The sequence below is a fragment of the Leucopleurus acutus genome (assembly GCF_964270905.1).
Source record: "Leucopleurus acutus genome assembly, chromosome: 11".
Lineage (NCBI taxonomy): Eukaryota > Metazoa > Chordata > Mammalia > Artiodactyla > Delphinidae > Leucopleurus > Leucopleurus acutus.
The window spans coordinates 13051417-13065339 of record NC_139152.1 but is presented as its reverse complement, the minus strand read 5'-3'; the positions used below and the strand labels follow the sequence as shown (position 1 = coordinate 13065339).

Sequence of the window (13923 nt, the reverse complement as noted above, 5' to 3'; positions counted from 1 at the left end):
TATTAATTACCTGGGGTACTGCATTGCCTCAAAGATCACTCTTATCTGTGACTCCAACTCAGTGATTTGTAACGCTGGAATATTTACTGGAGGTTAATACAATCAGCTGCTCGAATTTCTTATAATGACTCCCCCTTTCCATTTAAAGTAATCTTTTAAATATAAATGCATAATATCCTCACATTAAAGCTATAACCTACTAAATATAATTTTATAATTTATGAGTTAAATTTGATACTTTTATATTGCTTTAATGATTCAAGATCTTAGAAAATTTTAAGACCACTATTTTGAACATTAATTCTAATTGAACAAAATTAGAATTTTGTTCTAATATCATCTCTTATCATCTCTTTCAAATAACTTGTGTTAATCTAGGTGCTCTGAGAAGCAGATGCCAAGACAGCATTAAATAAGGAAATTATGGCCAGTGTAAAGTGCTTGTGCTAAAAAACAATGGGGAGAGGTCAGATATGGTTGGGAGACGAGTCAGACCCTGATGCAAGTCTGATCCCAAATGAGGAAGAGAGAAGAAGAATGGGAAGAAGGAAGTTTGGCTGGGACCTTGTAGACTTCACTACAGTCAATGGAAGGTTCAGCAAAGCTATGGGTGAGTCCTTGAACCAAAGTTGGCCAACACTGGGATGCTTTGCCTTTCTTTCTTTCTTCTTTCTTTCTTATTTTTAAAAATTGAAGTGTAGTTGATTTATAATATTGTGTTAGTTTCAGGTGTACAGCAAAGTGATTCAGTTATATACATATAACTATTTTTTCCAATTCTTTTCCTTTATAGGTTATTACAAGATATTGAGTATAGTTCCCTATGCTATGCAGTAAATCCTTGTTGTTTCTCTATTTTATATATAGTGGTGTGTATCTTAATCCCATACTTGTAATTTACCTTTACCCCTCTCTTTCCCCTTTGGTAACCATAAGTTTGTTTTCTGTGCCTGTGAGTCTATTTCTATCTTGTAAATAAATTCATTTGTATTATTTTTTAGTTTCCACATGTAAGTGATATCATATAATATTTTTCTTTCTCTGTCTGGCTTACTTCACTTTGTGTGATAATCTCTGGCTTCATCCATGTTGCTGCAAATGGCATTATTTCATTCTTTTTTACAACTGAGTAATATTCCACTGTATACATGTACCACGTCTTTATCCATTCATCTTTCAGTGGATGCTTAGGTTGCTCCCATGTCCTGGCTTTTGTAAATAGTGGTGCTATTAATATTGGAGTGCATATATCTTTTCGAATGAGGGTTTTCATCTTTTCCAGATATCTACCCAGGGGCGGGATTGCTGGATCATATGGTAACTCTATTCTTAGTTTTTCAAGGAAACTCCGTACTGCTTTCCATAGCAGCTGCACAAATTTACATGGAATGCTTTGTCTTCTTGAGCTGGTCTGCCTTAGTATTGCTACTGCACCTGCTCATTGTCTGGAAGTCACCTGTGAGATGTATGTCCTCAGCTCCGATACTGAGGTGACTACAGTCCAATAGCTGGGACCTTCAGTTAATTACTTTCCCTACAGTAGGACATTTGTCAGGCACATTCCTGACACTGGTGGCTGACACAACCACCAAATCAGCAGCTCCAAATCTGGCCTCTTTCCTGCTCCTAAATTGTGAACTGTCTACTGGAAAGCTCCATCAGAATGACCTCTGACACCTCAAATTCAGTGATTCAGTGCATTCCAAAATGAACATTTAGTTCTGTCCTAACTCATACCACCATTCTCCCAAGTACCAACAGCAAACTTTACCTCTTCTTTCCTTTGCCTTCCGCATCCAAGTAGCTAATGAATTCTCTCAATCCAATCCCTACCGTATTTTTCTTTCTCTTCTTTTTTCTGCAGGGTCCCAGTGTTACTGCTCAGGTTTAGACTTTCATCGTATTTATGGTACATTATGTGCACTCCTGGCCTCTCTACAGGTGTCCCCCACCTCCCAGAGCTCCTCTCTAATCCATTTAAAGTGCTGCTGCCAGGTTAATCTCTTTCAAAGGGCAGCTATTGTACTATTTCCATTCTTAAAATAAAAACCCTTCAGAGATACCTGCACACCCATGTTCACTGCAGCATTATTCACAAGAGCCAAGATATGGAGGCAACCTAAGTGTCCATTAGCAGATGAATGGATAAAAAAGATGTGGAATATTAATCAGCCATGAGAAAGAAGGGAGTCCTGCCAAGTGCAACAACATGGATGGAACTTGAGGGCATTACGCTACGTGAGATGTCAGACAGAGAAAGATAAATACTGTATGATCTCACATATGCGGAACAGGAAAAAACTGAACTTGTAAAAACAGAGAGTAGAATGCTGGTTACTAGGGCCCAGGGGTAGGGAGATATTTAAGTGTACAAACCCCAAACAAGTAGATAAATAAACCCTGGCGATCTAATGCACAACATAGTGATTATAGTCAACAATACTGTATTATAAACTTCAGAGTTGATAAGAGGCCAAATCTTTTTTTTTTTTTAACATCTTTATTGGGGTATAATTGCTTTACAATGGTGTGTTAGTTTCTGCTTTATAACAAAGTGAATCAGTCATACATAAACATATGTTCCCATATGTCTTCCCTGTTGCGTCTCCCTCCCTCCCACCCTCCCTATCCCACCCCTCCAGGCTGTCACAAAGCACCGAGCCAATATCCCTGTGCCATGCGGCTGCTTCCCACTAGCTATCTACCTTACTACGTTTGTTAGTGTGTATATGCCCATGACTCTCTCTCGCCCTGTCACAGCTCACCTGTTTTCAACACACACAAAATAATAATAAGTATTTGACATGATAAAGGTGTTAACATGATGGTGGTAATCATATTGCAATATATAAATTATCAAACCAACACGCTGTACACCTCAAACTTACACGATGTTATATTTCAATTAAAGCTCAGTGAAAACAAAAACCCCTTAAATGGCTCCCAATTTCTTACAGAATGAACTTCTATACTCACAGCCTCTCATTCAGGGCCTCCATGATCTGGCTCCACGATCTAGCTTTTCAATTTTTCCTCCTAAAATTCCTTTTATACACACTGTTCGTAGTCTTCCTGAGTTACAGCGGGGCCACAATTATACGCTGAGCTTTCCTACCTTCGTGAATTTTCCTCCTAGACTTGCTTTTATTTTCTCAGTAAGTCCTGTGTTGCTAAAAAACCATCCATCACAGCCCAGCTGAAATGTTACTTCCTCTACAGATCTTTCCCCAAATCCCTTAACTGGAAGTGCTCTATTTGCTGACATTTGCTGGTATAGAAAATATGCCTCCAGTTTATAATGAAATTTGTGTTATGGGATGTGGGGCTGAGTGCACATTATCAAACATGTATTGAAATTGATTTTGTGAGGAAAAATGTATTATTTGGTTCATGCAAATACCAATACTGTAATCCAGCAGGAAGGCATCAATTCTGGGTTCGCAGAACTCTTAACCCTGAAAGATGGCAATTGCAAATCTCAAAAGAAAGGCTTTGATTCCCTGGAATACTGCCACATAGCAGGCAGCCACACAGCAAATTTACTGGTAACTGGAGATCACATAATACAGTAAACCAAATGCCACTACAGTATTTCAGCAAGTACTTTAACTAATACCGAGCCACAGTATAAAGTAAATGGGGCTGGATTATTATACAGATAGCTGAAATACATTGAGGAAAAAATCATTGATCATGAACCAGAACAAAAGATAAGCCACAATAATACAGCTGAACGAACTTCAATATCGTGTTTATACGTGAAATGTTTGTTGAATATTAGTACCTAGCAAAAAAACAGTAAGAAAAGGAAACACATTCACTTGTACATGATATTATAGCAACACCATTGCTGCATTTAGCTATGGCTTATGCTAGGAATAAATTTAAATATGTAATGTTTGGGGAATAACTGAGACACTATATTGGATCAGCCTGCAGTCTGTGGTTTTAAATTTCTGCTAAGAAAGATGGCAATAGGATGCAAATGCAAAAACCGTTGTTTTGTTTCCCTCTTCTGAACCCTCACAGCACAGTGCCAGGCATCTCTCGGTACATGTGCCCATTTCAACCTGCTGCTGTATTTACACTGAACTCTACTGGACTAGGATTCTTGAGGGTAGGCTGTGTGCTAATTCAGCTTTATGCCTTCACAGTTATTTGCTCATGGATGAATGAAAGAAGTGAGATCGACTGAGTAGGCAGTCAGAAGAAATAGAAGGACAAGTAGAGGTTGATCAGACAGACAAGGGAGAAAAGGGAATCACAGGCTGAGAAGAGCACGTGGGGAAGACATCCTCGTGTGAGCAGGACGGTCAGTGTATGGAGGAACCGTGAGAAAAGCAGCTGAACAAGTAGAAGCCGAATCACAAAAACTTCCCACGGCACACTGAAGAGTTTGGACTGTATTCTTTAGGCCAAGGGAGATCATACAAGGAAATGGAAAGATAAGATTTTTAGACAGGTCTTTCTGGCAGAGCAGAGGTTGGCTGGGAGTGTGGGGAAGGGATAGACATGGTGACAGTGGGGACAGGGAGACCAGTTAGGAGGAGGCTAGTACAGTATTTCAGACAAGACACGGTTAGGGTTTGTCTTAAAGCCAAAGCAATGGGAGTGAAGCAGTGGAAGGAATCTGATAAGTATCTAGAAGCTTTAAGCAAAGGGACTTTGTAATTGACTACACAGGCCGTGAAAGGGTGGGAGGATGAGTCTTAGGCATTTGGTGGTGATGCCATCCATGAGAGCAGTGTTTTAGGAAAGATAATGAATTCTGCTTTGGGACCTGAGTTGTGGGGAAATAATGGGACTCATAAGCAAATCGAAGAAAGGTGATTCAAGAGATAGCTAGAGAGCCGAGAGAGAGCTGATTATTATATTGTACTTAACTGGGCTTTATCTTTCCATACCTTGGGCTATCATTCTTCCCTTCCAAGAATTTTTTCAGGCTTCCAGAATCTCTTAATATTCATATTCTGTGTAGAAGATTGCTTTCAGAATCCTCTATTTTTCCCCATATGTAAAGGCTCCTTGACCTGGTGTACGTTTCATGTGTTTCACTGATCTTATAGAGCCCATCCCCATCCCTTTTACCCCAAGGATAAAATTTAGAAAAAAACTGGTAGGCCACTAGGTCATTCTAAAAGGAGATTATTGTTCAACATATATTGAGCATATCTTGGACATTCCAGAATCCTTAATGGGTAGCACTTTTCCTATATATTTTTTGTATCAAATTGTGAACTAGCCTTTTTGGTGAGCATGAGTATAAAGCTTTATAAAATTGAATTTGTGAATTCCTAAGTACCAGTCAGAATCTCTGAAGATAGTATTTTCATAAGCAAAAGATGCCACTATGCTCCTTAAAAAAGAAAAAAACAATGAACCTCTACATTTCTAAAGCAGTACATTATCTTTCACAACAGAGAGTTATTTCTAAGGACAGGACTAGAGGTTTGGATAGCAAATTTAGTTGATGTTTAAAATAAAAAAAGAAAGAAAGAAAACATTCTTAACTGAATATTGACCTGTTTCTCCATTCAAAAGCAAATGTGGGAATTCCCTGGCAGTCTAGTGGTTAGGACTTGGCACTTTCACTGCTGGGGCCCAGGGTTCAATCCCTGATTAGGGAACTAAGATTCTACAAGCAGTGTATCCCCCCCCCCCCAACACACACACAAAATCAAACGTGCCTGCAGAAAAAAGAGAAATATTGTGTATGATAAACTCACAACCAACATAAAAAAGCTCACTGTCTCAAGAAATTTACTTTATCTTTTAAGGGATAAATTTATCTTTATGGGGGTCATACATTTTTTACATGAGTAAAAATTTCAGGAGATTGCACCCAGTCCTGTCCCTTACCAGCACAAACTTGAAAAGTACCTTGTTCCTTATTCAAACTTGTTTCTAATGAAAACGAACTCTTGTACAAGGCACCTTTCTGTAGTGCTCAAATATCAATCATAACCCTCCTGAAGTCGCCATGCAACATGCTGAATCTTTCTTGCTTATTAAAGAGTAAAATTTAAATGCCCTCATTTCAATCTTAATACTTGGGATCCTGAAATGGTCAAGATCACTTACAAGTTTCAAAACCCAAGGGGCTAAAATGGCCAACAAGCATGTATGTGAGAATCATTGATTTTTACTAGTGATGTGAAATCACCTCTAGGCCACATAGTCTCGGATAGAACTAAATTGGTGTGTAATTTCTCTTAAAGCAGAAAGTGAGAAGCTTTCAGCTGCAGGAGAATTTCCAAATTTCAGACAACACAGACTTACATTGGAATGTATCCCAAGACCTTGGAACCGATACTCAAATTATCTATGACACATAGGCCAGAATTTAAGCACTTGAATTCTCAGCACAGAGATCATCTTATGTAGATGACAAACAAATTCACAGCCGCCAAGTTTTATGATTCAGTCAGGAGACAATTTACTGAAACTTTCCGCATGATCTCAGTATCCTTGGACTTTACTGTGAAAAGCTGGGAAGTTGGAGAAATAGTAAGTTGTGGAATAATTTAAAATATGAAATATTAAAAGTCTACTATTTTTAAAAAGTATTTATTTATTTACTTATTTTGGCTGTGCAGGGTCTTAGATGTGGCATGCGGGATCTTCAGTGCGGCATGTGTAGTTGCAGCATGTGGACTCTTAGTTGTGACATGCATGTGGGATCTAATTCCCCGACCAAGGATCAAACCTGGGCCACCTGCATTGGGAGCGCCGAGTCTTACCCATTGGACCACCAGGGAATTCCCCCTAAAATTCTACCTTTCAAACACCAGGATAGTAACTTGAATTCTTTGAATTCCAATTCTGAGCTGTGCAAATAAAGTTTAGTGACTTTATTCTCTTGGTTTTGATTCCTGGGTAATCACAGATGTCCAAAGGAGAGTTTGGCTACACTGTGTTTCCATAGACTATTGCATAGTATTTTTCACTTGTTCTGAATGGTGAACATTTTTTTTCTTACAAACATTACTGGTCACTTTGACAATGATAGAAGAAATTCTCTATTTCAGAGGCTTGTTAGGAAAAGAAGTCCCACAAATGCTTAGCATCTTCTATGTTCCAGGCAATTGTACGGGCTATTTTCATTTTTGCTTAATTGAAATGACTCAATTACATTTTATGAAATTCATTTTATGAATTCAATTTATGTCAACTCTAAATATGAGAAGTATATTAGTTTTCTATTGCTGTGTAACAAATTAAACAAATTACGACAAATACCACCCATTTATTAGCTTATTGTTGTGTCGAAGTCTGGACAGTCTGGGCATGGTGTGCCTGGATTCTCTGCTTAGAGTCTCTCATGGCTAAAATCAAGGTGTTGGCAAGGCTGTGTTCTCAACTGGATGTCATGATCCTTTTTCCAAGCAGAATTCAGTTCCTATGGCTGTAGAAATGAGGCTTGCACTTCCTTGCTGGCTGTCAGGAGGGAGCTTCTCTTAGCTCATAGAGACCTCCTACATTCTTTGCACGTGGCCCTCTCCTTCTTCAAAGCCACCAATGGAGAATCTCCCTTGTGTCGAATACTCCTCACACTTCAAATATCTCAAGGACCGACCTAGTCCCTCTTTCAGCTTCACTTAATTAGGTTAGGCCAAACTTGGATAATCTCCCTATTTTAAGGTCACCTGATTTCAGATCTTAACTGCATCTGCAAAATCCCTTCACAATAGCACTTAGCTTAATGTTTGATTGAATAACTGGGGGAAGGTGGGTGTACACCTGTGGGTAGGGAGTCTTGGGGACAATCTTAGAATTCTGCTTATCAGTCTCACAAGTCTGTAATCAAAATGTCAGCTAGGCTGTGTTCTCATCTGGAGGCTTGATTGGGGAAGTAAGTGCTTCCAAGTTGATTCAGGCTGTTGGCAGAATTCATATACTTGTAACTGTGTGATTGAGGACCTTGGATTTTTGTTGGTTGTTGGCTGACAGTCACTCCCAGCAGTGACCCACAGCTGCCTGCCATGTAACCATCTCCATAGGCAGTTCACAACATGGCTATTTGCTTCTTGAAGACCAGTAAGAGAGTATCTTTGTCTAGTCTAAGACAGAATCTTATATGATGTAATCTAATCATGGGAGTGACATCCTATTATCTTTGCCATATTCTTTTAGTTAGAGCAAGTTGCAGTTTCCATTCTGCAGTCAGAGGAAGGAAATTATACACGGGTGTATGACTCATTGAGGGTCACCTTACGTTGTATCTGCCACGAAAAGTCTGTGCTCAGAGCAACTTTGGAAGAAGTTCAGATCAAAGTGGCTTCCAGGTTCTTAAAGAACAGGGCCTTGTTGAATGTGCAGTAGCTGCCATCAGCTGTAAACCCACATGGTTAAATGGGTATCCTGTTTTCAAACTCCAGACCTGATGTCAGATAAAACTGGGTGAATCCCAGTTTTTCCATGGATTAACTGTGCAACTTTACCTCTCTATGCCTCAGTTTCTTCCTCTACAAAACGAAGATGACAGTACACCCCCCCACCAAGGATCATGATGAGGATTAAGGAGACATCATTTAAAATGGATCCTGATATACAGTAAGTGCTCAGGAAGCATTAGACATTATTTTTTATTCCTGCTCTCCCTCTGGATGATTATATTGCATCTTTCATTCATGAATTTATCTAAATCTATTCTTAAACCTACGTATTGTTCTTTTTTTTTTTAGATCTTTTTTTTTTTTAAACAGAACTTTTCTTTTTTTTTAATTTTTATTTTATTTGACTTTTTAAATTTTTGGCTGTGTTGGGTCTTCATTCCTGTGCACAGGCTTTCTCTAGTTGCGGCAAATGGGGGCTACTCTTTGTTGCAGTGCATGGGCTTCTCATTGCGGTGGCTTCTCTTGTTGCAGAGCATGGCCACTAGGTGGGCAGGCTTCAGTAGTTGTGGCTCGCAGGCTCAGTAGTTGTGGCGCACTGGCTTAGTTGCTCCACAGCATGTGTGATCTTCCCAGACCAGGAATCGAACCTGTGTCCCCTGCATTGGCAGGCAGATTCTTAACCACTGTGCCACCGGGGAAGTCCCCTATGTATTGTTCTTGATATATCCTTATCCACTCTTTTCAACTTTAAGAGCTCCTCTTTACTTCTTTTCATGCATTTGGTGAGGTAGTCCACATTCATTCTCCGTTCACATATTATGATGCTGATTATGCCTTCTCAAACACTTTTAATTTTCAAACTATTAATAAGTCTCTGGAGGGAAGTGAATCTTAATGTAAATTTCCTTTGACATATTTTAATTTTATGTGTCTTGTTCTTTAGATGAGATTCAGTGGTAGACTATGGTTAAGTGGTGATTAAATCTGGTGAGTGTTGGTCGTTAAAAAAAAAAATATATATATATACAGTTTGTAGTGGTGGGTGAGGAGATATATATGGGGGTGATCATTGATCACAGAAACAAACATCCTGGGAATTTACACAGTCTGAATGTTGGAGGGAAGCTGAAACAATTTTACTGAATTAAATTGAGTAGCACTAGTTCTGTGCTCGGCTCTACACCAAGCTCTATACAAGAGCAAAAATGAGATAAACCTTGTTTTCTATTCTGAGGCTTACAGTGTTGCTAGGGAAACAAAGCTCATGCATATTAGACAGACATACTGTAAGATGGCATAGGATTACGTTAAAGTTAGATAGATGAGTATATAAGTGATGTCAGATCTCAAAGGAGGGAGGACGGATTAGAGAGAGCTTGCTAGGGAGGCTTTGGATTATAAGTAGAATTTGGGGAGGTAGAAAGTAATGAAACACACCTTCAGGGATGGGAGATATTTTGAGCACTAGTTTGCCATTAGAACTGACCCTTATCTCTTACGAGACAACAAGGAGAGCAGAATAGGGGTTTATGTTAGGAAGAGAGTAGCAGAGCTTTTACTCTATCTGATCTTTATGAGGTGATCATTGCTCTTATTTTGTGACAGTAGACCTTAGGGTAATGGGAGTTAAAACACCTATTTGAAACATGAAAATGCCAAAATGTGAAGTGACATGCTCAGTGTCATACTACAGGATGTTAAGGTAGGATTCAGTTGTCTAATTTCTTTGTTCATTTGTTGTTTGAAACAGAAAGCCCTACTGTGAATCTTTTCCATATTTTATAACTTAAAAAAAATTGTGGCTAGCCTTGCATGTAATTGCAAATGAATACCAGAGACAACAAAACAGGGTATTATAATTAAAAGATGTCGTAAAGTATAAAATGCTTCATCTTGTCTTACAATTATGTAAGTTGAAAAAGTACTTTCCAGTCCACACTTTCTTTAGATTCCTACAGCAAATCTTTCAAAAGAAAGCATGGTTTATAGGTAGCTACTTTCTATTGTAATAACCTATCTAAAAAGTTATATTTCACTATATGTAATAGAAGAATGTATTTTAAGTGGCTATTTATAAATTGCAATTGCACTAAACCATAAGGCAATATTATTCATTGAGAAAGCTAGTAATTGAATGTTATTATCCAATTGTTTATGACCTTCTCATTTTTCAGAGCCTCTCAGAAACCAGTTTTCTACAATGAGCTATTGGAGCAAGGACAAAGACAGTTAGAAATTCCTATAAGCTGAAATCTACTTCTCCCAGCTATAAATTCTTTGTCTAGTAAACACTAGCTCATCTTGTGCTCATAAAGTAGGGCACTACACTTCTTTTCAGCTATTTTAGTACATCTTGAATGTGCTTCCTCTCCAACTGAAAAAAGATTTGTGCTCATAAATTCTCCCTGAATTCCTGAGAGCCCCAGTAAGCACGGCCTACAGAGAATCTATTCCAGTAGATAGACCTGGGATCAATATTGATTGTGACATTAAATAAACGGGTTTGATCTTCCCTTTTCAACACTCAAGACTACAAGAAATGCAATCTCAAAGAGACAGAACAGGAAAAATGGCGTGGGAGTAGGGAATCCAGGTTTATGTCGTGTGCCAGAAAATAGACTAATTGTCGTTTTGAAGTGTCTATTTCTAAGTCAGGCAGCAAAGAGGAGTGGAGCCTCCCAATTCACTTTAAATGTAGCTAGAACCTGAGGGTTGCCCGGCTTTGTGTGTGTGTGTGTGTGTGCACTACCCAAGGGCACCTGCTAAGGGGGCAAGTGGGGTTAAATCCAGCTCTTAGTTGGTTTAGCAATCTATGTGCCTATGTGAGAATATACCTGCTTGGATGAAGGGGGTGTCTTTTTCTCATTCATACAACTGCTCTTGTGTGGAGTGGTTGTGGCCCTTCTAAATACCACCCTAGTGGCCCGCAAAGCGAATGCACTAACCGTGCCTGGGGAACCTTGAACCACTGGGATAAATGTCTTCATTCTGCTTATTCTAGTTAAACATGTGCCTTCCTTTCTCTGTGTGAAGACCATGTTAAGAAGAAATTCTCAACTTATGCTGAAGACAACTTTCAACTCTCTTCAACAATGAAGAAAGGAAAAAATATTCCACCTTCATAAAAAGTTACTGTTTATGTTAATCCTCCCTTTCTGTAATGAAATTTTAAAAAATATTTAGCTCCGAGACAAAACAGAATGTCACTAGTTTCTTACGTGGATCCTTATCACCTGCTAAACAGTTCTATCACGGGACTTCCAAACACACTTTGTCATTCCATAGTTGACATTTTTTTCTTAACATTTTTATTGGAGTGTAATTGCTTTACAGTGGTGTTAGTTTCTGCTTTATAACAAAGTGAATCAGTTATACATATACATGTATCCCCATATCTCTTCCCTCTTGCGTCTCCCTCCCTCCCACCCTCCCTATCCCACCCCTCTAGGTAGTCACAAAGCACCAAGCTGATCTCCCTGTGCGATGCAGCTGCTTCCCACTAGCTATCTATTTTACATTTGGTAGTGTATATATGTCCATGCCACTCTCTCACTTTGTCCCAGCTTACCCTTCCCCCTCCCCATATCCTCAACTCCATTCTCTAGTAGGTCTGCGTCTTTATTCCCATCTTGCCCCTAGGTTCTTCATGACCATTTTTTTTTAGATTCCTATGTATGTGTTAGCATATGGTATTTGTTCTTCTCTTTCTGACTTACTTCACTCTGTATGAGAGACTCTAGGTCCATCCACCTCACTACAAATAACTCAATTTTGTTCCTTTTTATGGCTGAGTAATATTCCATTGTATATATGTGCCACATCTTCTTTACCCATTCGTCTGTCAGTGGACACTTAGGTTGCTTCCATGTCCTGGCTATTGTAAATAGAACTGCAATGAACATTGTGGTACATGACTCTCTTTGAATTATGGTTTTCTCAGGGTATATGCCCAGTAGTGGGATTGCTGGGTCATATGGTAGCTCTATTTTTAGTTTTTTAAGGAACCTCCATACTGTTCTCCATAGTGGCTGTATCAATTTACATTCCCACCAGCAGTGCAAGAGTGTTCCCTTTTCTCCACACCCTCTCCAGCATTTATTGTTTGTAGATTTTTTTTTTTTTGCGGTACGCGGGCCTCTCACTGTTGAGGCCTCTCCCGTTGCGGAGCACAGGCTCCAGACGCGCAGGCTCAGCGGCCATGGCTCACGGGCCCAGCCGCTCCGTGGCATGTGGGATCTTCCCAGACCGGGGCACGAACCCTCGGCCCCTGCATCGGCAGGCGGACTCAACCACTGCGCCACCAGGGAAGCCCTAGTTTGTAGATTTTTTGATGATGGCCATTCTGACCAGTGTGAGGTGATATCTCATTGTAGTTTTGATTTGCATTTCTCTAATGATTATTGATGTTGAGCATTCTTTCATGTGTTTGTTGGCAATCTGTATATCTTCTTTGGAGAAATGTCTATTTAGGTCTTATGCCCATTTTTGAATTAGGCTGTTTGTTTTTTTGTTATTGAGCTGCATGAGCTGCTTGTAAATTTTGGAGATTAATCCTCTGTCAGTTGCTTCAATTGCAAATATTTTCTCCCATTCTGAGGGTTGTCTTTTTGTCTTGTTTATGGTTTCCTTTGCTGTGCAAAAGCTTTTAAGTTTCATTAGGTCCCATTTGTTTATTTTTGTTTTTATTTCCATTTCTCTAGGAGGTGGGTCAAAAAGGATCTTGCTGTGATTTATGTCATAGTGTGTTCTGCCTATGTTTTCCTCTAAGAGTTTGACAGTGTCTGGCCTTACATTTAGGTCCTTAATCCATGTTGTTTATTTTTGTGTATGGTGTTAGGGAGTGTTCTAATTTCATTCTTTTACGTGTAGCTGCATAGTTGACATTTTTATTCAAACTCGGAAAGCTCTCCTTTATCTTCATTGCCTTTCAAAATTCCCCTTCCCCTATCATTCAAAGCTCAGGACAAATTCTACCTTATCCAAGGACCATTTCGTTTTCTCTCTTCTATGCTAGAATATTCCTCCACCCTATCTGTTCATCTCCATAACATACAATTGATTGATACAACCCAGGGCCCAGGCTATAGCAAAAGAGCACGTAATTCAGAGCAAGTCAGCTTGGATGTAGTGGGTGCGGCATTGGCAGCCTCGGTAGGAGGAGAGATTGGGAGGAGAGACGAAGCTGGCGGCAGTAACAACATCAGAGAAATGCCATGGGGATGAGGAGATGAAGCGTGTATCATAAGGAACAGTGTTGCATTAGTCTGTTCTCTCCGCAGAGACTACTGCCATTAGAGGTACCCACAGGCCAATATGGAGAGTTCTTGGGTCCTCTGATACTGCCCGGGAGAGGATGAGAGCTCAGGGAAACGGGAGGATAGCTTTCATCTGGTGGGTACTCATCCAGAGCCTCTTTATAGTGCGTGCCATTCTGTTACTCTGTTGCTCATAGCTCTCTCTGATTGTCTGGCCTCAGGCTGATGAATGAGGAATCATGTAAGATTCCAACACCGCCCACACCCTCAAATTGCCTTTGTGCAACTCTGCCACCCCCTCAAGCTTTATTTACTGCTTTACTTTATTTCCT

At 39.6% G+C, this 13923-nt stretch overlaps 1 protein-coding gene across 1 annotated transcript in view; it reads left to right on the top strand.

The window, feature by feature from the left end:
- Nucleotides 1-391: 391 nt before the first annotated feature.
- EPS8 (EGFR pathway substrate 8, signaling adaptor) overlaps nt 392-13923 on the top strand; it is a 247205-nt gene continuing 233673 nt past the window's right edge. Inside the window, exon 1 of the mRNA XM_082850613.1 lies at nt 392-610. Within this exon, the coding sequence (XP_082706739.1) occupies nt 587-610 (24 nt within the window). The 5' untranslated portion in view covers nt 392-586. The remainder of the gene's footprint in view (nt 611-13923) is intronic.